Source organism: Nesoenas mayeri, assembly GCF_963082525.1.
Source record: "Nesoenas mayeri genome assembly, chromosome: 3".
In the NCBI taxonomy this organism is placed as follows: Eukaryota; Metazoa; Chordata; class Aves; order Columbiformes; family Columbidae; genus Nesoenas; species Nesoenas mayeri.
The window spans coordinates 48,527,511-48,554,809 of NC_137544.1; the positions used below are offsets into that span (position 1 = coordinate 48,527,511).

The window sequence follows — 27,299 nt, forward strand, 5'->3', positions numbered from 1 at the left end:
TGCAAACAATATGCTATCTATCTATCAAACACAGATAACTATCAGTTAAGGTAACTTCCCAGTGCTACACATGCAGGTCACTCAGTAATCTCCTCCACTCACATTGGTGTCTCACAAAATCAACAGTCGGGGCAGTTTAAGCACCTAATTTGGCATTTCATTAATTTACAAGCATTCAAGGCAATTCTGTTGGTATCTTTGAACACTTCCAGTCACTGTTTTCACCCACTACAGGCTGCAGCGAACAGAGACTTCGGAAGTTAGCAGCCCAGTTTGCATGGTGGCAGATGCAAAGCAAGCCCTAAGAGTCTGCTGCAGACAACATGGGATTGTGCCACAACCCCAGGGGCACACTACAATGCTTCATCCCCAGCAACCCCTGGAGAAGATACCCTGCAAAGTGAGAAGCCTCAACTGACCCAGAGCTCCAGAGGGAGGGTGCTGCCACCCAGGACTCAGACAGCAGGGTGACACTGGCCTCACAGCAGGCACTGTATGCTCTGGTTGGAACACTCGATCACCAGCAAAAGGAGCTGTGGGAGGAAGTGAACAGACTCTGTAGCATCATAGAGAATAAACAGGGTCACCTCAGAGACCTTGCAAAGATTTCTGGAGGATGCTGGGGTAAATTTTTTCACAGAGATACTACACGTGTCTTCTCTCAGATCTGCTACTCAGGAAGAAGGAAGAACTGGTTGGGGATACGATCATCAATGGCAGTCTTGGCTGTAACAACCATGAAACAGTGGAGTAGTAAAAGCAAGTAGCAGAACACAGGCCCTGGGCTTCAGAAAAAAGCTGGCTGGATCATCAGGGTCTGAGGATGGTGGTTACCGGTTTACACACTAACCTGGAAGTTGATTACAAGTGAAGTACCACAGAGGCCTATGAGACCTATCCAACTTAGCATCTTTACCAATGCCAAGGAGGAGGATCTGGAACATCCTCTCACCAAGTTGTGGATGAGAGAAAACTGTGGAAACGGTTGATATGCTCAAGTACAGAGCTGCCATTCAGAACAAACTAGACAGGCAGAAAGAGGAATGGACCACAGGAAACTCACGAAATTTAATGAGGACTAATATAAAGTCCAGCATCTGTGATAGACTAACCACCTGCAATGTTTCAGGCTGGACTGACTGGCTGGATAACATCTCCGCAGAAAAAGATGTGGGGGTTCCAGTGGACATCAGGCAAAACATGAGCCAGCAGCATACCCTGGTAATGATAAAGACTAACAGCACCAATAGGATGTATTTGCTGTATCAATAGGAGCATAGCCAGTAGATTGAGAGAAGTGATTACTCCCCTTTACTCAGCCCTTGTTGGACCATATTTGGGACACTCTGAAGACCTGAATACAAGACAGACTTTGATAACGTGGAGCAAGTCCAGTGGAGAGCCACCAGGATGGACAGAGGCTGGAGAACCTGCTCTGGGAGAGGAGGCTGAAGGACACGGGCTTGTTCAGATTGAAGAGGAACCTATGAGAAGCCTCCCTACTACCTATAGAGGTGACAGAGATGATGAAGCCAGGCTCTTTACCCTGGTATACGGCAAGAGAATGAGAAATTACAGACATAAACAAGAAGTTCTGACTAAGTATAAGGAAAAAAATATTCACTATGGAGATGACTTAGCAGTGGAAGAGGCCATTCAGAGAGGGTGTGGAATCATTGTTTTAAATGGTTTTCAAGACCTGGCTGGACAGATCCCTCAGCAGCCCCACCTGAATTCAGAGCACATTCTGCTTTGAACAGGAGGATGGACAAGAGACCTGTTAAGGTTCCTTTCAACCTGATTTAATCTACCTGCAATTAGTATTTTACTTGGCCCAGGAGTTTGCTTTAGAAATGGACCTGACTGTCCACACCTATGACACTTGAGCTTGCGCTGCAGAGTTCACTCAGAATACACAACGTAAATTCCTTTGGGATGAAACGAAACCAAAAGCTGTGTACCGGCCACTAATGAGCAGTAGTCTACTGGACCAGGCCAGAGGAAGCCCGAAGTACTCCCCATTCTTTAAAACACATACAATGTGGATGCTAGGTACTCAGTACCATTTTGCTTTACGGATGCACTGCTACAGTGTCACACTACTTGCTAATGTAGACATGACCATCTGAAGAGTTATGTTTTTTCATTTCAGCAGGGGAAAGGGAATTCCAGCATATAAATCGCAACTTTTTGGCTTTTTGATGCTGACAAACTTTGTCCAAGGATAGAAACACGTTAGTTGCCTTCAAGACTGAACACACTTATCCTCACTAAAGCTATGCAGAAGCCTTTTTGCCCTTTCTAATAGTTCCCACACATTCAAGGCAAGATCAACAAACAAAGCTGCATTCTGCCCAACTCAGGTTCTCCTGCATTAGAAGATTCCAAATGGGACAGGAGAGCAATAGAGAAATCTGAAGTGCCAAATCCGCATCAAAGAAGTCAGGTGACAGTTCATTCATTTTTTAAACCTTTTACTGTATATGATAGTTTGATAAACAGGAGTGATATGAAAAAGTCGGTTTCTGAGACTTAATTAAAAGTGTTGGTCAAGCCAACTGAACATTCAACTGATATGTTAGCAAAAAATTGTTTCACAGCTCTCTGAACAAAGGCCCATGCAGCATCTCTGAAAACTTCTGTAACAGAAAAGCGCCTGCAACTGCCAAGAAAGCCCCCTCTGTAGACACAGGAATAATTTAACCCCATTAACAGAGGGACAGAGTTTCCTTTGCAGTTCTCTTCAACGTATAACCTACTCACGTAGACAGGACATCTCCTGTGCATCGCAGTGTTTTGATTCTGACTGTGCTTATGGAACTCACTAAGGGGGTAGGAAGACAAGGGCCTGGCCACCAGCATTTCCTGAACATGGAGCTTCACAAGTCATCAGGAGTGATTGATAGAGACCTCCCTTCTCCTGATCAAGCCACACACTTCATAGAAGCATCCGGACATGAAGCACCTCAGAAGAATGCCACTTTAACAGCCATCGCTCTTTCCCTTCTGAAGGTTTACAAGATTACAAGATTTCTGAGCCCTCATCAGAAAACCATATAAACCAATGCGAAGAGTATTTTTATTTTAAAAACAAAACAACACATATAAAATGTCTAGCATTAACCTTATCTCATATTGAAAAATAAAAGCACAGTTCTCAGAAACTTTCAATCTGGGTTAAACTTTTATGGATTGGATCATACTCCATCTGTGGCTACTTCAGGAAAAAAATGAGCTGGTCAGTTGACCATCATATCTACTATAAGGTTACTATCCTTTACAAAACTTAAAGGTAAACCTCTTTCTTACACACAACTTACCTATGGCCTTTGTGTAATGTCTGGCTCCAAGTAACAGCTCTGGAGCTCTGTACCAGAATGTCACCACAACTGGATCCAAGTCTGCCAATGGCTTCAAAGGTGAGTTGAATAATCTTGCAAAACCCATATCAGCTGGGGGAAGGGAAAACAAACAAAAACTTCAAAATTGTAACATAAATACATGAGAATTTAACAGTATTGCGAAAAAGCGATCACAGCAGAAGTTCAAAAACATTAAAACTTACAAATCAAGGTTTTCAAGAAAGCAACAACTTTCTCATAACAATACTGAGCCAAATTTATCCAAGGCTAAATTCCATTCACTTCATTTATAAGACTATGAAGGATGATGTTTGACCTTTAAGTGTCTTCATCATGGTATTGTAAAACTTCACATAATACAGATGAATGTTTATTTAAATAGAACTGTAACAGAAACCTGGTTAAGTAGAGTCCATAGGAGCAGGTCTCTGAAGTACATTTTCTCTTATTTTTATACATATTTACAAAAATGTGAGCCCTTGCAACTGCTATATGTTTACCCAAAATGACTGCAGTGTAGGTTGGTTTACACTATTTTTCAAGGTATGACTGCTCCTTGATTTGGAGGAATGAACTCCAGAATCTGGAAGAAGTTTAAACTGAGAATTAACTAAATCAGTGAGTGTACACTATTACAGAGATGTATTTCAAATGTAAGCATTTATTTTATATAACTCAAAAATTCTCTCTAGGAACAACCCCGTAAGTAACATTAAGAAATGCCAGACAGGAAGGTACAAAATTTGGATATATATTCAAAACTACATATCTTAACCCAAGTCTGTAGCTTATCTTTTACATTACGTCACCTAAACCTCTCTGGTTCCAAAGTTACGAAATGTGCAGTATCATTTTCTTGCAGCTACCCATACTAATACAAGCATATGAATAGAAAAAAAGACTAGTGGAACATTTTAAAATGCAACAAAAGTTGATGAACAGAAAAGATGTTCCAAGAAATTACTTCTTTCTTGATGATTGCCACATGCTTTATTATAAAAAACATGACTAATGCTCCTGATCTGCACAGGTATTTTGGATAAAGACCATCAGAGTTATCATGTGTTTCCCACCTTGACGTCAAAAAGCCTTTTGCATAACAAACTTTTGGACACCTACAAACATGTGCATTTATGTTATTTATATAAAAATAATTAAGAACAAATACAACTTATAAGTAACAATGTTATACTAACTAATCATAGTAGAAGTCAGAAGAACCTTGGCCACAGCCATAGTTTTATGTGCTTATTACTTTCTCGTTTCCTGCAGATGCTTTTATCTCACCAAATGTCCTTGGCAAGATTTAGAAATGTCTAATAATATGCTTTAAATCTCTTAAACTTGTAAACTCAGCGAATGAGATTTAAAAATTGAACTAAATGTTGTGCATTCATATACTTCTACAACAATGAAGATTTGTTTCTATCTTACACTGAAATCCGGCTTTTTAAGTAATTCCTTAGCTGTGAAATGGAAATTTCTCAAAATGTTTACCTATTTTGACTCTTCCTCTTTCAGGACCCTCACCCATTACCAGAATGTTTGCTGGTTTCTGGAAAAACAAAAAGCAGAATATTTAGCCGACCAGCCCTTGATGATTATCTGAATGAATAATAAAAATTTGTACATTTATTTTATAATTGAAACATTTCTATAAATACCCTTGGAAATCTAAAATTATCATATCTTTATGCTTTGCTGACATTTAGTTTTTATCCCTAGTTCCCAATATCACAGTTAGAAAAATAGTACTTTGACATTTCACAGTAAGAAATGCGATTTTAAATCAAATTTTCATTTTCATTTTTACTGGAATGATCATGTTCATTAGCGAGATTTTCTTCTACAGGAACTTTTTACACCAGGCTACCATTTATGCCACACATCAATAACCTGGCAAGAACTACTTTCGCTAACTTATTGAAAATGATGCCAAATCTTGGTATGCAAATGCATAGATGAGAGTTGCTTTTGTTACCATCATATATAACTACATTTTTAGTGCTATGCTTGTTTTTAGTGTATGAATGAAAAAAATCACATTGGCAAAAGCAATTTTTTCCACAAAGCACATCTCATGCTGAGATTTCACTTAAAACAGGCCTATCCACAGACAGCTACGTCCACAAGCTTTTGACAGTGTAGACAACAGCTTTACAAGTAGAACAAAACCTTTATAGGCATTTTATACAATCTGCAGTTGTTTGCAACCAGCTGCTTGTGAACACCATATAAAATCTGCACATGACATCACAGCAATTGTTCTGCAATTAGGATCTAGGTTCCCTCAGACATCAATAGCCATTCCTTGGGAGGTTTTCCCCCATTGTGTTAACAGCTGTGAAAAAGTAAACAAGATTGAAAACATTAAGTCATTTGAATGAAGAGATGCATAACAAAGTTCCAAAGCAGAATTTTTGGAAGGTTCATCCAAACATTCATTATGTTTAAAATCCCTAATGCCGGAAGAGGTCTGCTCGAGCAGGAATTGTTCAAGAATCTGAAAGAGACATCTAGAAAGCCAACATCACAGTCTCACTTAATTTCTCAGTTCTTCACGCTTGCCACTGTTTACCTGGAAATAAGACACTCTAAACTAATGTTACTAAATTTGGCTCAAAATTGCAAATCCTTAGCTTTTTTGGGGGGAAAACCAACAAACACCACCAAAAAACCCCACCACCACAAACACCAAACAGCACTACTTCACCTCTTCTTCCTCCTGCTCCCCAGGCAGCTGTTCTCCCTTCCCACTTCCCCCCCAGCTCCAGCCATCGCCTCCTCCCTGGCTCCAGCCACAGCCTCTTTCCAACCCTGCTCCAGGTGCTCTTGCCTCTTGTACTCATCCTTTTTTAATCTGATCACCATCTCTGACTTCCCATTCCCCAACGTATTTTTGGCACCTTGCAAAGAGGGGAATATGCATTCCATTATTGGAGAAAGTAATAGCTGTTTTAATTGATCTTGAGTAAACACTCACCAGCAAAACTAGGACAGATAAATATCATGCTTGCTCTTAGCTAATATTTAATGATAATGAAATCAACATTCCAAAGCAACAGGCCAAACTCTGGTTTCACATTTATGTATTACTTGAATTGAATATTCTGGAAAAAGAGAACAATCCCATTCTGCCTATTCAGAAACCAGGCAGCAAGGGAAGCATGCAAGTTCACACTACATTTTACCCATTAGAAATCACATAGCTAAAATTGTCCCAACCGAGACAGCAAAATTCCAGTCTTCTTGTCAAAATTCTTGTCTGAACTCCTGCCTAGCAACCTCGATTGAGAGTTGAGTATGAATCAAAACAACTTCAATAGACCTTTACATTCAGGATTAGATTTTAGGCATTATAAAACGCATTTATTTGTTAAGTGAACAGAGCTGATAAAATGTAATTATTGCACTGATTTCTAGGGGTTTTTTTGTTTTGTATGGGCAGCTATGCTATGCTATGCTGCCCACACAAAACATCTTATAAGATTCATATTTTGTATGTATATTACAAGATTCTTCACACAACAATTTCTTCACAGAAAAAAAGTACTATGTTATTCTCTGACATAAGCCACACCCTGCACAGAATAGTTCAAGTCATAAAAGACCTCTGGAGATCAAGTCAACTACACCAGGTTGCTCAGGCCTGAGTGCAGTTGGATTTTAAATATACCAGGGACGGAGACTCCACAGCCTCTCTGTGAAACCCCAGTGTTTGTCCACCCTCATAATAAAAGAAAAGGTTTCTTTGTACATTTAATTTATGCCCATTTTCTCTCGTCCTGTCACTGGATAGCACTGAGAACTCTGGCTCAGCTTCCTTTATTCCCACTTACCAGGTATGTACACACGTTGGTAAGATGCCCCCTACCCAAGCCTTCTCTTCTTGAGGCTGAACAGTCCCAGCTCCCTCAGCCTCAGAAAGACGCCCCAAACCCCTAAGCAACATAGTGACCTTATACATAGAGGGGATACCCTAGGTTGAAAGCTATGGAAGCAAGGAACTCATCCATTTATGTATTTTTAAGCCAGAATGTTTTGAAGAGATGTTGTTCCACACAAAACTTAAATCTGTACTAATATTTAATCCACTGAGGATCAGAACCCTGCACAGGCAATCAGCAGAGAAACACGCTAATTTATAAACCTACTAAATGACATATCCATTAGCTCTTGTGAATCTCTCTATCTGACAGAGTCATGGCAGGAAGAGAGAGTAAAAACAAAGAAAGAGTAAAGTGTGAAACAACTGAAAGCTTAATGTTATTTCAAAAGAGCAAGTGCCTCTCCTGAGGCACCACCACTACTGTGGAGACAACAGGTATTTCATGGATGGCAACCTGATGCCTGCAGGATCCCCACCAACCTGCAGACCATTGCCTCAGTGACAGCTCGATGGTGGCAGCTTCCCAAGAGGTGGGAAGTCTTCATTCGAACACGTTCCTTACATCAGAAGGAGAACACACCCGAACTTGCTTCTTATTTCCCACACAAGCAAATTACTGCTTGGTTATCAGCTACTAAAAAGACGAGAACTTTCCCAGTTCCGCTTCCTAATCAGAGCTGTTCTGGTTAGGAAAGCATTTTCTACTGTATGTACGCTGCACCAGTCAAAAGTAACACTAACTGGAGAGGATCCATCTTTCTGAGATGAGACAAATGATATCCAGCTCTGCTGCCCATACATTTTTATTTAATAAAAAGTAAAAGCTTCAGAGGAGCTTAAAACATAGGTAATGTGTTTTGTGCTTGTGTCAGCAGGGGTGGCTCCTCAGGGCCTTGGCCATACAAGCGGCACCAAGGCAGAGTAGCAGAACTTCGGGTGCTCAGGTATGGAAGAAAGACTTTGGGTTATTTCAGAGGGATTAATTTGGTATTAGAGATCCTCAGGAAAGTAGGTAATGAACATTTCCAACATGAGGTAAGTCAGAGGACTGCTAAAGGGAATGCAAACAACAACTGCTTTTTGGAGAAGGGAGAACATGTTGGTCTAATCTCTAGATACGTGGGATTTTAAGTATCAAAACATTTTACTCTGAGATAGTCACTTAATAGTCTACTCTAAAATTGCATTCTAGTATAGTATAGTTTCTGGACAGCTGCAAAAATCAGATTAAAAAGTGGGAATCAGAGACACTGAAAAGCCTCATACTTCATGTATGTTCAGGCTAGATGCAAGTTATAAGCACCAGTCTGGATCCTGAAACAAATCTTTCTGCTGTCTATGTGATGAATAAAATGGAGTTTTAGGTGGAAGAAAACATGAAGGCCCAAGCAGCTAAGAGACCAAAACGTGACACACACTTCAAGTAAATCATGTCTCTTTCTGAGGACAGAATTTTAGTCAAGAAAGTTTGAGAAGCCCTGCTTAAAATAATTAACTAACTCCTTAGTAAAGGTGAGGTAACTCAACTACACTTCTGAGTAGGACTACACTTCTGAGCCAGTTACATCCCAATAAATAACCTCTCTATTTTCCTTGAACCTCCCCTTGCTGAGAACACAAAACACCAGCTGGGAAGCAAAGCGATGCTGCTGCATCTCCACCTATCCAGTTGCTATAGAAACAACAGAAACAGAAAGAGTTAGGAGTCTCACATTTAAGATCAGCTACAAAAATGAACAGAGAAATCCCTGCTGAGAAATGCAGTTGAGGTTTGACTGTCTAAAGAATATTTGCAAAAAATAAGAAGGTCAATAGCAACAAACAACTGAAGCAAAAACCTGAATTATCTGCAAAAGGAGATGCAGATGGCAATGACTGAAGAGGTTCTCTTTCCAAGTAATAAGCATGGATAAGGTATTTACTTTTCTACATCAGTGGGAGAGTGGGAATAAAGCAATTAACAAATCATGGTGGGAGAGAAATGAAAATGTTTGGCTAACAAGTATATTTTAATAAATAATAGAAGTATCACGAATGGGACTCATATGGATATCCATGCTATCTTAATCAATATATTCCTATTTAAATATTTAGACAGTAGATTAGAATAAAGGCTGAAGGAAAAGAAACCATCTATGCTTTTGAAAGAGCATAACAGGTCAAAACAGGAACAACAGCCTAACAATAGATGGCAATACTTCAGTTTTAATGGTTATTGTTGTTATCTCCTCAAGTACAGCAGTGACACAATTCTTCAGAGATTTGGTGCAGAATTACATTCTTACGAGAAAATGTCCATAGGGACATACCACTTTCCATACACCATTCTTTATTGTTTATATCCCAACAAATGTGTTTCCCTTTTGGAATGTATCACTGAACAAAGAATAATCTGAAATTAAGAGGTTTCCATTGTGAAATATATCGCAAGTCTTTTAGATAAAAGCTCTCCCCGCAATTAAAGAAACTGGCTTGTGATGAGATCTTTTCAAGTCTCTGTTATTTAAAACAGCAATTGTAAACAGCACAGTGTTGATACGTAGACGTGCTTGCAATATACAAGCTGAAAACAAGAGCAGTGGTGATGTTGTCTCAGTTTTTGGCACACTGCTCTACCAATGACACGGGTCCTAAATGAGATGAGAGTGCTCCACTCCGCGGGCACTGAGCCCTTTCTTGCAAGATTAAGAAGGAGCTGCACATTGTTCACAGAAATTTGGAAACAAAGCTTTTGCTCTTCTCATCCACAAGGAAATGTGGGCACTTCCCTGCCTTGGGTCAATGCTGTTCAAACGCAGACATTGTGTTCAGATCAATACGCTGGCATACCGGCCCTAACGCTTTTGATAACGATCAATCTATTTAATGCAGGATTTTAAAAAGAAATGGTTCCAAAAAGATTTTACCATGCACTGCAAACCTCCAAATCATTATCACTTCCATCCTCATTACTTCCACATACTGAAAACCATACAGAAATTTTTTTAATCATCATTTCCTTCTCCTTTTTTAGAAAGCCATTTGGTCAACATTTTCCTGATACTGAAGCACCAGACAAACGTATACCATATAGACTAATATATCTTCACTTCTGCTTCTTTTTACAAGCATTACATACTGTGAACTTATATTAGAGCTACTGCTCTGTCTACGCAGCCTCACTTTCAGCTTGGTTTGTTTCAGCTGTTACCCTTACCTTTACAAAAAACCCACCCATTTAATGTTATTGTTTGCCTAGATTTGTAAAACCATACCATTTTCTTCCACTCTTTCTCTGCTCTGTTAAAATGATTGACCTTGCAAAGCGATACCATTAACAAATCTCATCAGTACATTTATTGTTTGATTCAAATCAATAATGTTTCTACAGATATTATCAAATCCAAAAATAAAGCTGATTACTACGGCACATCTGAAAAGGCAGTAAAATCACAAGGAATGCAAAATGCTTTGAAATAGTACATAATTCAAATGAAATAAAAACTTGTTTAAATCTAGAAAGGAGGAAAAAAAGAGGCAGACACATTAAGTAAATGTATGGCAACACAGGAATCAGAGAATAACACTAAAGGCTTTTATAGTTAAATTAAAAAAACAAAACCAAAACAACCAGAATCAATCAATCCACAAGATTTTGCAATAAAAAATGAAAATACAAACAAAAGCAGACGTAAAATTTTACAGCTGTCACTAGATTATCTTTAAATTCAAAAAAGTACTTGATTCGCTATCATCAGACGAATATCATCGACAACAAAAGCACTTTAAAATGTATTCATAGCACATAGGAAACTATATTTAATGCATATAAACATTAATATAATAATATACACATGGTAACAGTTCTTTTTCTCTCCACTCTTCTTTCTTATAAAAATAATTTAAAAATGAAACATATACAGAACTGATAAAGACACTGGCAGTGGGTGCCACTGTTTGAGAGGAAAAAATCTTTTGCATAATTCTGAGAGATGGAAATGGGATATTCCATCATAAACCATGGTGTCAGATTATCTTAGGGACTTACGTTAACTGTTGAACTGATATGGTCAAAATAATCACTAATTCTAGACATCAGCAATTCTAATAGCAACCAGAAGTGCAGAATGCACCTCAAGCTCTGGAACCAATGGTAAGTAGCTAGAAGCAAGAAAAAACTGTACAGAAAACATCTGAAATATTTATTTGGAATGCCTTAGATAAATATTTCGGTTAAACAGATTCCTTGCCTGTATATGTTATGTGTTGAGAGGGGAAACGGAGCTTTTTCTTATCAAAGCTGGCTATCAAAGAAATCTTTTCATGCTTATATATTCTTATAAAACTCCTCTATGCACAGAGAGCAAAAGCAAGCAGAAATACTAAAACTATACCTACAGTGCATAGAACTGCATATACCATACCATAGATCTGCACATACCATAGATCTGCACATATTTAAAAAAAAAAAAAAAAGTCCCTGAAATAAGATTAAGCCTACAACAACAGCAAAGATGTGACCACGCTGGCTTCATTATGGACTGATTCAAACCAGTCCATGACCCTGGACGCTCTCGGAGAATCAATCAAAAACATACAATGCGTTGGGCTGGACGGGACCTCTGGTGCTGCAAACAGGGAGGTCACCCCGCTCAAACCGGTGCCACCTTCCAAGATAGAACTGACTGAAGCTGCATCAGGTCCCTGAGCATCATATCCAAGGCAGCTGCAATTCTCCAAGCATGGAGGTTCCTGAGCCTTGCTAGTGGGCAACCCCCTTACCCTATCTAACCTATCTCATGACGAAAAATTGTTTCCCATCACCTAATCGAAATGCCTCTTGGGGAAATGTGTGTCTGTGCCTCTTCCTTCATCTTCTCTACAACCTCCCACTAGGCAGTTAAAGTCCATGTTGAAAATGCTGCATGTGGACGAATGCAGTGGCAGTAAAGCTGACACAGGCAGAGCTCTCTCCATCACCCTGCTGTACTGATATTGCACCTTGGGCTGAACAGTTACATAGCTGCTATAGTTTTAACACTGGAAACACATATTTAAGATGACAGAGCCAGCCTAGAAGTCCAGACTCTGGAACACACTCAGTACAAATGTACTTTACCATGCCTTCCCTTACTCTCATATATAACCACCCTTATGATAATGAAATCAGTAGTCAGGTAAAGCATTCATATCTCTGTTTTGCTTCATTTTTCACTGGCTGGATGTTCTCTTGAGAGGCATACACCTCAACTGACATTAATTCTTTAAATTCACTCCAGGCACTCTCCTGAAATAGCCAAAATATACATGTTCCTTGTAAGAAGACTATGCTTCAAAAACAATTTGAAACAATGGTTTCTTAGGCAATTGCTAGAAAATATATTTACTTTATAAACTCAAGGTGTTTGATGATTGTTGAAACAGGAAAAGACTATTCAACGGACTCTATTCCCTGGTTAATCAATGGATAATATAGTTACAGTTATATCATTGGAAAATAGACTGCAGACACAAGGGGAATATGAAGTAAGAGCAAGCACAAGAGGAAAATATAACTATGAGCTACATAAAAGTTCAGAAGTGAAACAATCTTCCTTCCACACACCATTCTTTCAGGTTTCTTATGGCTGACAGAGCATTAAATTACCGCAAGACAAAAATGAAAATTCCAGACAAATTTGGATGTCGGGCATTGCTTCTATTATAACAATCTCCACAATGTACTAGTGTGCTTGTGGTTCCACCCCAATCAATGACAATAAAGTACAAGTGACAAAGAAAAGAATGAAAAATCCTCACATTAGAAGAATGCCAAAATATTAGACATCAATTAAATTTTATGTTGCTATGCAACATTATCCAAAGCATTCTGCTGGTGCTAGTGCTGCAATGGCATATTTGTACTTAAAATGTGACATGTAACCTTGAGAAGGACAAAGAAGGTGGAAGATGGGAACAAAAAGAAAAATATGATCATAAATTATCTATGAAAATTAAAATGTCACAAAGTGAATGTTTAAATAATACACTGAATTCATATTGTGCCTGGGATTTTCAACACATTACAGTACACACTCCAGCAAAGTTCCCATGCAGCCCCTCAGCAATCATCTAGGGCCTTCTCTTCAGGCTTTGTCTGGGCTCTCTGGGAACACCAAGCGGGGCACGAGACAAGACAAACGCAACCTCTGCTGCCCCATTTCTGACAGTGCAGATGTGTAGGCCCATTGTGCATGGGAACAGACAACTCAACTCAGAAATAATATGGAAGAATGTTTTGCTTCTTAATGTATTACGACTAGGAAATGGAGAAATATATTTTACTCCAGAGAAGCACAGTCAAAGTCTTCCCTCTGTTGGGGCTTCAAGAGACACCTCGAATGCCCCAAAATACAGCATCTGAGCCCAGTCTGTGCATTTCTGCTGTCAAGTTCCTATTAGATATTCTTCAAGCATGATCTTTACTCTGACTAACAACCCAAAGGCAAATAAATTGAGAAGATATTTGCATGTGTGAAACATTACAAACACTACCACTTTCTTCACCTATTTAAAGGCAAAAGTGAAGAGACAGCAAGTCTGACAGAACTCTAACCTGAGAAAGCCTTCAGCTGTATGAACCTTGGGACTGGAATTTGAGAGGAGGGGGAAATAAGATTATGAGATTCTCACCTGTTCCTGCTGTTAGAACTCTTCATCTGTTTGCATGAGTTTGTTTCTATTACAGCGGTGTGAAAATGAGATACCATCAATTCTCTATCTCTAATTCTTTCAGCTGCAGCGCTAAATTCCACCATTGCCAAATCCTGGTATTTGTTTTATTCGACTGGTTCTGACTACTCCCAGTTTAGTAGGGTTATTAAGACAGGAGGATTAAGCCTCTATCCAATCAAAGGACATATGACTGAAAGTGAGAGTGCTGACACTGTCATAAAACATTTTGTTAATTGCCTTTCACAAAGCATGTTTGGCAGTAAAACTCCAGTACCTCCATTCCCCTGAGAGTCCGGTAGACCCAAAGAATTAACAAAGCTTTTCTTACTGCAATAAATAATATAGTACCAAAAGAATAGATACAAATGTAACCCATTTTCATTACAAATCAGCTTCTGTTTGGATAGCTTAGTTTGAATGTATTAGGTTGAAATAGAAAAGTCCTTTAATGGAAATTTCAAAGGAGGGAAAGAATAAGAATAAGGTAGCATGGTTATCTGAAGAGGTTATTTCCATATTAATTGGGTCTTAAGAGTCCCTTTTTGTCTGCACACAGACATATGAATACAGCTTAAGGCAGTCAAAACTATGGAATATATTTAATTATTATTTTACAGCATAAACTTTTGGTGATATTTAGAAAAGCAATAAATACGCTAAGTTTTACACGATCTTAAAGTTTTATGTCTAATAATATTTCATATTGTTTAGTTAGCTCTTGTCAGTTTATTAAGTACATTATTTTGCAGCATTAAGCTAAAATATTTATCCACTTTTCATATATGCTCTTTTCCTATACTTATAATCTCAAGGGAAAAAAACATGAGGACCCATCTTTCCTCCCTGCTTCCTTCATGGTGAGTCTAAAGACTATGAAATCTAATCCTTATATGATCAACTTCAATGTCTATTATACTATAGCATCAATTTCTCTCTTGTGTGGAAATAATTTATAACATAACCCAAATATTTTCATACTCCTTCTAAGACTATTTTATTGAAACAAGCTCTTGGTTTCCAGTGTTTACCGGAATAAGTTACATGCCACCTTCTCACTATGGTTTATCCAGCAGATGAGTGTTCAGGTTTAAGGAAGAAATTTTAACACCCCATCACCAGCCTTGTCACCTACAGCAATACTAACTGGGATGTAGCAGTCCAGTAGACCATAAGGTCTCAGACTCACCATCCAGTTACCACGTTCTAGATGATTTAGGAATGTACCAGCTGAGGCAGCACAACCTCACATGGTTTGCAGCGGAAAAAAGCAACTATGGAGCACAAAGTGAGCAGAGGCACAAAGTACCTCAGCTGACACATTAATTACAAACATAACCTTTAAAATCCATTGTAACACAAACTCTTTTCTTAGCTGATCACCATCACTCTGTTAGTCCCAGGCCCCAGATAGAATCTCTCCATCTCTCAGTCAGTTCATGCTGAGGCTCCTCCCTCACTCCACAGTTTCCTGACTTTTGGGGATCTTCAAGCCCATTCAGGCTCTGATTTTTAAGGCACTGAGCATCAATGGCCAGGTTCCTTAGCAACAATTATATTTCAAACCCAGCCTTGTATCATAAAGCTGCAGAAAACTGATTCTCCTAGTTTTCCCTTGGATGTGGTCCCAAGGTGTCACCATCCAAACAAGCAGCTACAGAGTTTTAAAAGTGATCAATAAATGAGGTCTGCCTTCAAAGGCTCAGTTTGATTCTCACTGTTATTCAGAAGTGCAATTGTTTCACAACTTTAAGCAGAGTTTACAGGAGAGCAGAATCCCCACATCAGAGAATCACGGAATGGATGGGGTTGAAAGGAACCTCTGGAAGGTCATCTAGTCCAACCAATCTGCTAAAGTATTTTCACTGAGAGCAGATTGCACAGGAATGCATCCAGGTGGGTTCTGAATGTCTCCAGAGAAGGAGACTCCATAACCTCTCTGGGCAGCCTGTTCCAGTGCTCTGGCACCCTCAAAGTAAATAAGTTTCTCCTCATATTCAGATGGAACCTCCCGTGCTTCAGTCTGTGCTGGATGCCCATCATCCTATTGCTGGGCACCACTGAAAAGAGTCTGGTCCCATTCTCTTGACATCCACCCTTGAGATATTTATGAACATTGATGAGATCCCCTCTCAGCCTTCTCTTCTCCAGGTTGAACAGACCTGGCTCTCTCAGCCTCTCCTCATAAGAAAGGTGCTCTAAGCCCCTAACTGATCATCTCAAGTGCTGTCCTGCATCACACAGCCCACAGTGCCTCTTCAAGAAGGTCTCCCACCTGGCTGGTCTGCTCAGCCTCTGCTGGTTCCTTTGGATCCAAAGGCACTAATGAGATTTTAGGAGGTGGTTAACATAGCAGGAGACACAGCAAAACATTTTTGAATACATTGCAATATCAGTATTTAGTACCAGACTTCAATATCACAAAGTTGGTAAAAGACCAACACAATATGATGATCCTCTTAAGTCTTCATAGGCTTTTTGCATGTAGAAGAAAAAGTTAGGCAGAGGTCACAAAGGATATGTTTAGAGATAGACTCATAAGTTACAATACTTCTACTTGTTTTTTGAAGCCTGAAAGACTTATTCATTACCTGCCAATTTTAGATACTCCCACATACAAATGAGGTTAAAAGATATCAGGTAGCAAATCTGCGTATGTTTATGTTAGTGATGAGACTTTATAACGTTTCTCAAGACCAAATATATTTAATGTATGCACGCTCCTCAAAATTTAGAAGAATACTGCATTCCCTTTCTGCTCACTTCATCAGTAAATGCTACAGAAAGGAGCCTAACGTTCAGCTGGCATTCAAAATCTTATGGTATTCCTTCTGCAGAATAAACTCCAATCTTCATGGCAGCATAAGCCCAGTCTAACAATAAAGTTCTATACAGTCTAGATCTGACTGAAAAACTGAAGACCTAATGCTTATATCAACACCAATTCAGAATTATCAACATCCCCACTCAATTTGAAACCTTCTTGTCACAGCAATTCTTCAGATAAATTAAAGGTCATATGTGCTTAAGCAGATTTTCCACCAATTCAAAATAGTTTTCTAGCAGGTCAGGCAGGAGCAAGAATAAACCACTTGAATTCAGAATGAATTTTCATCAACAACCATAAACAACTGAATGTTATTGATCTAAAATACTGCTATTCTAAACACCGGTGAACACTGCCTCCGCAACAACCCAGTTCAAGTATTTTATTGTTTATTTACGCAACTCTTCTTGTACACAAATGGTGGAATGGATAAAGTACTGAACAAAATGGCTGTCTTTTTAGAAAGCTGTAATCAGAGGCCAGGAGAGTAACAGGGCACAGGAGCAAACACAATCTGCACATTGGGCAGGGAACAAACAGCAACTGCAGAGACAGAGCTCAGGGGGCTGGTGTCAAAAGAGGGAGAGAGCTTGGAGAACAGAAACTGGAGAGGTTCTTTCAGCCAAAGACCGACCCATAAAACAACAGACATGGCAGGAGCGAGGGACAGAGACCAAGGGAAGTACCTGCAGGCACAGGCAATGCTGGGAGAGGCTGGGAAAGGTATATGAGAAGCAGAGAAAAAGTTGGCTCTGAATACAGAGATTGAAAACTTGAACATGTTTCAAGAAAAGAAAAAGAATTTAAAGTTAAGATTTAATAAGCCAATTAAAAAGTTACTGAGACCACAAATTATCTCTTAAGAGTCTCAAGTATTTATCCCAGTTACTTAGTTGCTGTACATATAGTCCAAGATAGTTCAGTTTTCTTGTCTTGGGAAAGAGAAATACTCCAGTTTCTCAAATACCATAGTATTAACATAGCCTGACAAATATTGATCTTCTTTTTTTTTTTTTTTAACATTAAACAGTTTCACTTTGTAGAATGGCATTTGCAATTTGTGTTTTAATATCAACAGCCACAGCCCAAGAAGAGCTGGAAGCAAAGGCTGTAAATACTGTTATGTACTCTGCTGTCATGGGCATGAAGTGTGTTTTTCCCTACTTATAACTCCTTCTATGGTTTCCAGGTTTCGCTCAGAAAAACATAACTTCCTTAGCCAGAAGAGTCTTTCTTTCTGCAGAATACTTCACAGCTGCTCATTTCAAACCAGCACCTCCAAAATTTCATTATAAAGATTCTGCAGATACCAAGGCAAAGTATGCTGGACACAATTAAGAGAGACCCGTAAGTCCACAACACTATCGCTTCAGTGCTGTGAATACTGCTCCCTCCTTTCACAGATTATCAGAATGGATGGGGTTGAAAGGAACCTCTGGAGATCATCTAGTCCGATCTATCTGCTAAAGCAGGTTCACCTAGAGTAGATTGCACAGGAATGCATCCAGACAGGTCTTGAATGTCTCCAGAGGAGACTCCACAACCTCTCTGGGCAGCCTGTTCCAGTGCTCTGGTGCCCTCCAAGAAAAGAAGTTTATCCTCATGTTGAGATGGAACCTCCTGTGTTTCAGTCTGTGCCCATTGCCCTTCATCCTATCGTTGGACATCACTGAAAAGAGTCTGGTCCCATCCTTTTGACACCCATCCTTGAGATATCTGTAAGCATTGATAAGATCCCCTCTCAGTCTTCTCCAGGCTGAACAGACCCAACTCTCTCAGTCTCTCCATCTATGAATCTCTTACTAGCAGTAAGATAGCATTTGAGGGTAAAAATTTCACAAGAGTTTATGGCATCCTATTTGTGAACCTACAAACCTCAGCCACAAACAGCTCACACGGCACTTTGGTTCTAGTGAGAAATGCCTCAATGCCTTATACATTTGCTTGAATAACCAAATGCAGTAGGTTTAGTACTTCTCAACAGCATAAACTAGGTGTGAGATTCCACTTAAAAATATTTTTTATATTTATATCTCCATTAAATAGTCACAGTTCTACAGGTATTTTCATGTGCAGAGTAACACACTTGGAGAAGCTTTAGAAATTTGTGGAGCTAGATGAACAAACTAATTTGGTGTAGTGAAAGTGTGAGCTGTCAGCACCTCTGCTAACACACAGGTAACCACACACAGAATCACAGAATGTCAGGGATTAGAAGGGACCTCAAAAGATCATCTAGTCCAATCCCCCTGCTGGAGCAGGAACACCTAGAGCAGGGTTAATACGTCCAGGCGGGTTTTGAATGTCTCCAGAGAAGAAGACTCCACAACGTCCCTGGGCAGCCCGTTCCAGTGAAGAAGTTTCTTCTCATATTGAAGTGGAACCTCCTGTGTTTCAGTTTGTACCCATTACTCCTTGTCCTATCATTGGTTGTCACCAAGAAGAGCCTGGCTCCATCCTCGTGACACTCACCCTTTACATATCTATAAACATTGATGAGGTCACCCCTCAGTCTCCTCTTCTCCAAGCTAAAGAGACCCAGCTCCCTCAGCCTTTCCTCATTAGGGAGATGCTCCACTCCCTTAATCATCTTTGTTGCCCTGCGTTGGACCCTCTCCAGCAGTTCCCTGTCCTTCTTGAACTGAGGGGCTCAGAACTGGACACAATATTCCAGATGTGGTCTCACCAGGGCAGAATAGAGGGGGAGGACAACCTCTCTCGACCTGCTAACCACCCCACTTCTAAAACACACTCCGATCGTGCAGGTATCCTGCAGGAAGCACTAAGCACCTCGCTCCTTTTCATGAAGGAATAACGTTATCTTTTATTTACGAAGGATACTGCTGGTAAAAGTGTGGCCACAGGCAGGTAGCGCAGATAAGGAGTTTCAAGTTCATATTGTCACTTGCAACCACCATAAAGTTGTCTCCATCAAGAAAACATGCCCATACTCTGACCTGCAAGTCTTGGATGAAGAGGTTCCTCAGTTTAGTGACTATGCATATGATAAGCAAGTTGTAGCAGAGAAGTAGAGAAATCTGTCTGATAAATGAGTTTAGCTATCTGACTCAATTTCTTACAGTGTTTACAAAGTCAATACAGGATTGAGGCAACTGTATATTGTCAAATTCACAATTATTCCACTAAGGATTCCATAATATTTATGACAGCTTTCCAGTCCTCAAATTTAAAATAACCCAGCTAAAACAGAGTGCTTGCATTGGGCATATTTGATACAGTGACTTGAAGTATTCATAGAAATTACTACAGTTTATTAAAAGCTGCACACTAGATAGTAATATGTTCATCTTCTGTCCTAAAACTATCGTGATTTGTGAATATAAACAGATGAAAAAAAATGTTGCAAAAAGCAATGAAGGCAACCAGCTCTGAATAATTTACACAAAAAGCAAGTAATTTCTTCATTTCCTTTCTTCGGAAGTGTATAAAGATTTTTTTAGGGGGAAAATAAGTGCACTAAATACATTTATTTTACAATATTTAGTGTAATGTACTACTACAAGGTGGTATTTCAGATTCTAAAAGTTTGTTTCTGTAGTATAGTGCTTATATTTTCATTTTTACTTTCCTACCTAATAAAAATGCGTCAAAAGACAATTATGTTAACAGATGCTTTCATGAACAAATTCATTAGGTATTAGTATTACTTGTCCTCATTAATGCGAACCAAAAAGCAGTTCTTGGCAGGACATAAACTGGTGGTGCTTAAATATTTAGGTAGCCAACTTGAGACAAGGTGTGGGAGTCTGATCGTTAACTGCTTTTGAAGATTAGGTTCTTTCCAAATGACATATGCATCACAAAACCAACAAACGATTAAGTCATCTTAGAAAAATTTAACCTAATACACTATCAACTATTCATTTATGTGTTCATGTCTCTGGAGTTATTTGCAACACTTATAACAGTTCTATGGCAAGAATCAAGACTCCTCTTACACACGGAATTGAAGTTGCTGTACTGTACCTAATACTGTGTGGAAGAGCTAATTAGTTATTGACTTGGAATGCCTACAGACAGTTTTCAGCATCAGCTATTACAAGATTTTTCTATCAATCACCAATCGAGGCCGATTCTGGACTGAAGTCTGTGGTTGAAGATTTTCAAACACATTTACAACCTTGCCATGCAAAATAACTGGGATCAGCTTGACACCTCCAAGAACACCATGGTCAGCAGCAATACATATACTTCCAATAATATAAATAACAGAAATATTTCTGGGAAGGGGTGTTTTTTGTTGTTGTTGTTGTGGTTGGTTTTGTTTGTTTGTTTTGTTTTGTTGTTTTGTTTTTTATTTGGCTTTTTTGTTTTGTAAGTTGGTTCTCTTTTTACTTTTGAAGTGTAAGGACAAAAAGTTGTCTGCTGTTAAAAAAATAGCACCTGCCAAACTCAAAATAGAACTCCTTTTTGTTTCGCAAGGGATTTTCCCAATAATCTCCACGTGCTTTACAATTATTAGATATAAACTAAGACAGGCCAGAGCTATAGACTGCAATAGCTCAAACATACATGACCATGATCACACCATTCATGCTTAACCTACTAATTGAAGTTAAAAGCTAGAAGGCATAGGGAAAGAAGATTCGGTACATATAATATTGAATGAGGAAACACAGAAAAGCTGTTTTGGGAGGCCACCTTTTCTGAGGCAGAACCACCACAGTAGGGACTGTTACCAACTTCAGAATTTAGAGACCCTCAGGTGTTAATGAGTCTATGAATTTTTTGAATGAGTATGATACTTTTAACAAGAACCTAAAATAAAGAAGGACCACCCCTCTGTGTCGGTCACGCTATGAAACGTAGTGTTCTACCTGCACCAGCCACAAGAGCTCCAAGTTGTGAAGGCCGAAGGGAGGAGCAATAATTAAGGCTGTGAAGATGAAAAGGTGTATTCCAGGAAAGTCAAAGCTGAGTCAAGGTTATATGAGTAATGTTAAAGAGGCGGCAAAATGCAGATCAACAGATACAGGAATGTGGGCAGAAGAGCAGGAAGTTGGAAGCAAATGAAAGATTTGCATCAAGAAAGAAAACAGAGAAGTTGTGAAGAAGGCTCTACGTGCCGAAAACAAAATCTGAAACAGTTCAGAACTAATTATAATATTTTTCCATTCAACAATTATGCCCTTTTTAAAAACGAAAAACAACTTGCATAGGCATGCAGTGGCTCTGAGATACCACCAACTCCTGAGAAACATTCTGTGATTCATGCCAAAAACACGAGCCTGTTCAAGTGTGGCAGGTCAAGCTGTCCCATTTTTTTTTTTTTTTAAATTAAACAACTTGAAACACATAGTACACTTTCAAAGAAAGATATGATTGTCCTCTACTACAGCAAATTTGCTCCCTTTTGCTAGGAAAAACGTCTATGTTTTTAGTGATTGAGGTTTATGATTTACCTCGCAGTTCACAGTTGATGTTGCCAATAAGTCCTTGGACATTCTCACAGAACATCAAGTGTTTCAAATGCAAATAAACTCCCTGTGGGAATTTTTTTTTTTCCAAACTGCATAAGTAGCCCAGGCACTCAACTCCAGGACAGATTATTACTATTGAAAAATCTACTGTGCAATGAAAAACCTGTGAGAAAACCTCTAGCTTTCCAAGATACCATCAGAGCACTTTCTAGTCCCTGGTAGTCTGTCCCATGCTTTGTATATGCTATGTCCATCAGCTGAAATTCTTCTCTATAGTTACAACATCCATTCTGAATATAGTCACATTACAAACTAAAGACCATGCTGAATGTCTAGGGAAGGTTTATTTTAGAGGCGAGAACAGCTTTACTACATATTTAATGGCTGCAATGTCCCTACTATTAAAAATCTAAAGGCTATCAACTCATTCAACAACTTGAAATCTGATACTAATAAGATTAAAAAGGATACTGGCACACCCCCCACCAATTCTGAACGCAACTCTTTTGTAAGACTGAAGTGGGTCTTACATACCAAAAACTAAAGTAGACACGCACTTTAGTAACACTGTCCCCAAAAGGTTGAATTGTTCTACAAGCTCAACATATGGGTACTGTAAAGTCATTATTTTATTGACATTTTAGTCACCAGCATTTTAATGAAATCATCCTCAAAAACAACGCAAGGCACTTGGAAATTAACACAGTATCTGTTCAGTTTTAATGATGGTCAGTTAGGCAATTTCATCTCGCTCTCATTAAGGAGCGAGATATCAAAGGGCTACGCATTTTCTGCAGGTGAGCAGTTACTACAGAGCAACTAATGCAGAGTAAATCCACACCCTTGACTGCCTTGCTGTAACTTGTTCATGTAGCCATACCCTCTCCTTTAGTTTAATTTTTTTCAACTATATTAAAACTACCTAAACAGTGAAGAAGGGTTCCAAGTTGTGTGCACCAAGAAAAACAGCTGTGCAGTTCCAAGCATTGCTGCATCTAGCAGCCCACGCTGTCTCTATGCTGGAGATAACGACCCAGGCGGTCGTGGTGAATGGGCTGCAGCCCTCCATCCCACTTTAGCACCTCAGCAGGAAAATATCCCTTTGTCAAGGGCGAAAGTGAGCACCGGGACCATGGGCTGGTAGAGCCGCAGCAGAGAAGCGCAGTGGCATCTTCTCCCAAGTAGCAAGTGATAGGACAAGAGGAAATGGCCTCAAGTTGCACCAGGTGAGGTTCAGATTGGGTATGAGGAAAAATTTCTTCACGGAAAGGGTTGTCAAGCATTGGAACAGGCTGTCCAGGGAAATGGTGGAGTCACCAACCCTGGAGGTGTTTAGAAGGCATTTAGACAAGGTTCTTAGGGACACAATTTAGTGCTAGAGTTAGGTTAGGTTATGGTTGGACTCAATGACCCTGAGGGTCTCTTCCAACCAAAATGATTCTAAGATCATTGCCCGTGTGGTACCCAGCATCGCCTCCAGCAATGGAGGGCTGGGTGGGCTGAGACAGCAGCACCTTGCACAGGCACAGCAGAACTGAGCACAACTCCGTTTTCAGACCACTCAGAATAGCCACAAAGAAGTTGAACACAATTTAGTTAATCTATTTCAACAGTTAATGTAGACTTTCCTGAGTGTTCCCCAGAGAAAAAAAAAGAGGGAGATTAGCATCTAGTATTTTTCCAACGAAGCAAAAAGTCGTAAATGAGCAGAACTGTGTGGACCAGCACTTCAGTAAACTCCAGGTTTCAAAAGGATACGTATCCCCATAGACAAGGATAAAATAAGCATCAAAAGGTGCACATTGCAGGAGGAAAAATAGCTTGAAAATTAAGTAAACTAGTAGAAAACAGCTCTATTTGTTTAACGTTTTTTTTCAAACGGAACACAACACTTGAGTATACACTTAGGTATTTTTATGTTACATAGAAAAGAGAACATTTAGGTCCCCTAAAAGGTTCAGTGCTACTGCAAGCCCTTCCTATCCCACTACAGAAGCTGGCACTGAAGAACAAGCAGCTCTCCACCAGAGCAAGGAGACACACACACACACACACACACACAGAAATCAGCTTCCAAGTAAATCCCAAGTCCCAGCAAACTGCAGCAGTCAGCCAGCCACAGCATATGGATTTGGTGACAGTAAAAATCAGTAAGAAGCTACTGCAAAATTATTATACTATCCAGCTAAGTAGAAATTTAAAGCACACGCATTACCCCAAACCTGCATTTCTCTTGGTTTTAACTATCAAGAATTCAAATTAATATTTACTTGACAAACGATCAGTTTTAGAGCAGAGACTGGAATTCACATCCTGAATTTCAATAAGAAAAAGCCCAACTATAATATCCCACTTAAGAGACTTAATTTCGGCTGAGCTGACAAACAGCCAGTCGTATTCACAGTTAAACAGCCACAAAAATATTCTTCATAGCATTAGAAATCAGTATCAGCTCATTAAAATGTGACCTACTGGAGTTTGCACTTAATTCATAATTCTAAGAATCATCATCCACAACTGTTACATCAAAAATAACCATATGAAAGGCAAATCAAAGTAAAAATGTACAAGCATGTTTCATGGATTAAAGAAAAATGCAGAACAGAAGATATATTTGTGAAAAACCCACTCTGGCAGCAATTACAGCATAAGACAAAATGGCTTGAGTAGCTGAAATCCCCCATTCCAAGAGGTATTTCAGGAATGTAAAATATTGTCTGCAGAATTATTTTCTTAGACAGGAGTTATATTTGAGAAGACCACCTATATAGAACATTACTGTGCTAAGTTTTGGGATAACAAGCAAGTGTAAACTCTAAGTACAACCTTACTTCATTTTTATTTTATTTAAATATAAAAAAAAAAAAAAAAAAATCACACACACACACAAAACCTCCAAACACACAGAAGTGGTTAAAATAGAAATAAAGCAGAAATAAAGTGAACTAACACAAAACCAACCAAAATTTACATTTAAGTTTGTTATACCAGTAGAAACCATAGCATCACAGAGGAGGGTTAGCTTGGGGATGGGAGGGAGGGCTTGTGTGAGAATGTAAAACCATAAACCAAATATAAAACACTTTTTTTTCAGATGCCACAACTTACTTAAATAGAATAAAAGAATTTCCACACTGCTTTTTACTACTTCACAAAGCAGCAGAGGAAGGTTACTGAACTCTTGGGAAGTACTTCTACAAGCCACTGAAAGGAAACCAGAAGGTAACAGGGAGCTGGGCTCTAACACCACCGAGGTGCTGAACAGAGTGAAATGGGGGTCTGTCAAAATGCCCGTCATATAGTCACAAGTGCTTTAGCATCCAGAAGGCAGGAAAACAACAGAGAAAGAACAGTTAAAAAAATCCTGTTAGCACAGAGTTTTGATTACAGAGAGATGTAGGTGTTCAATACTGACTACTTGCTTGCACTATGATGAGCCCTTCTTGACTGGAAATCTTCACTACTTCACTGTTAATAGGTGAAAGAATAGAATAAATACTTTTACCAGTGGTCCAGACATGCCAAAGGTTTGTTTCTGTATTTATTAAAATGGCTTGAAAATTTATTTTCAAGGTATTTTTAGGTGAAATTCAGAAAAACAAGTGTAAGATTACCATAATCCTCCCTAAAGATGAATTTGAAAATCTAGTGTCCAGGTTCTCAGAGGACCACTTCACATAGTTGGTCACTTCACAGATTATATAAAGGATTTCCTTCATTTTCATTAACAGATGTAACTGTGGTGTTTGGTCTTATAGCTAAAGTAAGGCAAATGGTTTCTGAAATGTCAGCCAGAAAGCAGAAAGGATGGAGGTTGGAGAAGACAAACAGGCCCTGAGAGAAGCCACCAGTGAAACACCAGCTGATCAGTCATTTTTGGCTGCAGAGCCAGTTTCTTTGACAAGGTTCACACGTAATAAAACTGGAGAATAAAGTAATATTGTTTGTTAGTCACTGCAGCTTGCAAATGGAGAGAAATGAGAAATGCACACGAGAAAGCACATGATGGCAAGCAACGTGAAGAACAAATGCAGAGTTTTCATTTTTTTCTTTATTGTATGTTGTTACACTAGCTGTCTTCATTGATTTTAACATACTTCTTTTAAGCTTCATTACTTTCTATTACTGTAAATACGAACATGTCAACAACATGGTGACAACCTTTAGAGCCTTATTCAGAATGGGCAATGAATCCAAACAGAAATAATCTGATAGACACAACTTGTAACCAATTCCATTATTCCAAAGGCACTTCCTCCAACAGAAATAAATAAGTAAGTAAGTAAATAAATAAATAAATAAATAAATAAGGTGAAAAGTCTTTTATGAAAGAAAAACTTTTAAAAGCTTCTTCTAAACTTGGCCTTTGTCATTCAGAATGCAAAACCCAGTTTGCTCACTCTGGTCAGCTGCACCAGTAAGGTTAATACATCATGTATTTACTAGAAACCTTCATACAGCAGATGGTATCTGAGCTGTGGCTCTTAGAAAGACGACATTTTCCTTCTGTTTCTTCCATATCAGGAATAAACCAAATAAATTCTAGAATTACTTTAATACTTTTGCTGCCTTCTCACCCTTTTTCCACCTCGGGAAAAGAGAGATGAAGCTCACAGGAGCCATATGTTCTCTGTTGACTTAAGCAGCAAAACGCAGCCAAGAGAACATTAAATCAGTCCCTTTGTTTCTTCTGACTCATCTGAATTTATATCCAGTCAGGTTTTTATGAGCACAAGCTTGTTTCAGAACCCGAGGTAAAACATTTTTCTTCAACTGCAATTATTTTTATTAGTAAAAATTAATCTACAAACATCTTAATACTCTTGCCACAAACCAAAAGGTATGCATTACTCAGTCTTGGAAAAATTGTTGTTTCCATGTACTCAATAGAGGTAATACTCTGTGCAGGTCTTTATAAACCTTTCTGAATCACATGAAGATTGTTTTTAACAACTGAAGGAGAAAAACAAAGTTCTGAGCAAAGAGAAATTTTTGAGTAGTTGCCTCTCAATATATGTTTAATATTTAAAAAGAAAATAGAAAAAGAGAAAGGCATATACTGATAAAACTCAGTTCGCTGAGCATTTGAA

General features: G+C 38.9%; 1 protein-coding gene across 3 annotated transcripts in view; it reads right to left on the reverse strand.

Annotated features, from left to right (window-relative positions):
• The window catches only part of CDK19 (cyclin dependent kinase 19), a 137,566-nt gene that overhangs the window by 34,387 nt on the left and 75,880 nt on the right, over nucleotides 1-27,299 (reverse strand). For all 3 annotated transcript variants that reach the window (XM_080342397.1, XM_080342396.1, XM_080342398.1), the window contains 2 exons: nucleotides 4,860-4,917; nucleotides 3,321-3,452 (listed from right to left, as the gene is read on the reverse strand). In XM_080342397.1, the coding sequence (XP_080198523.1) occupies nucleotides 3,321-3,452; nucleotides 4,860-4,917 (190 nt within the window). The remainder of the gene's footprint in view (nucleotides 1-3,320; nucleotides 3,453-4,859; nucleotides 4,918-27,299) is intronic.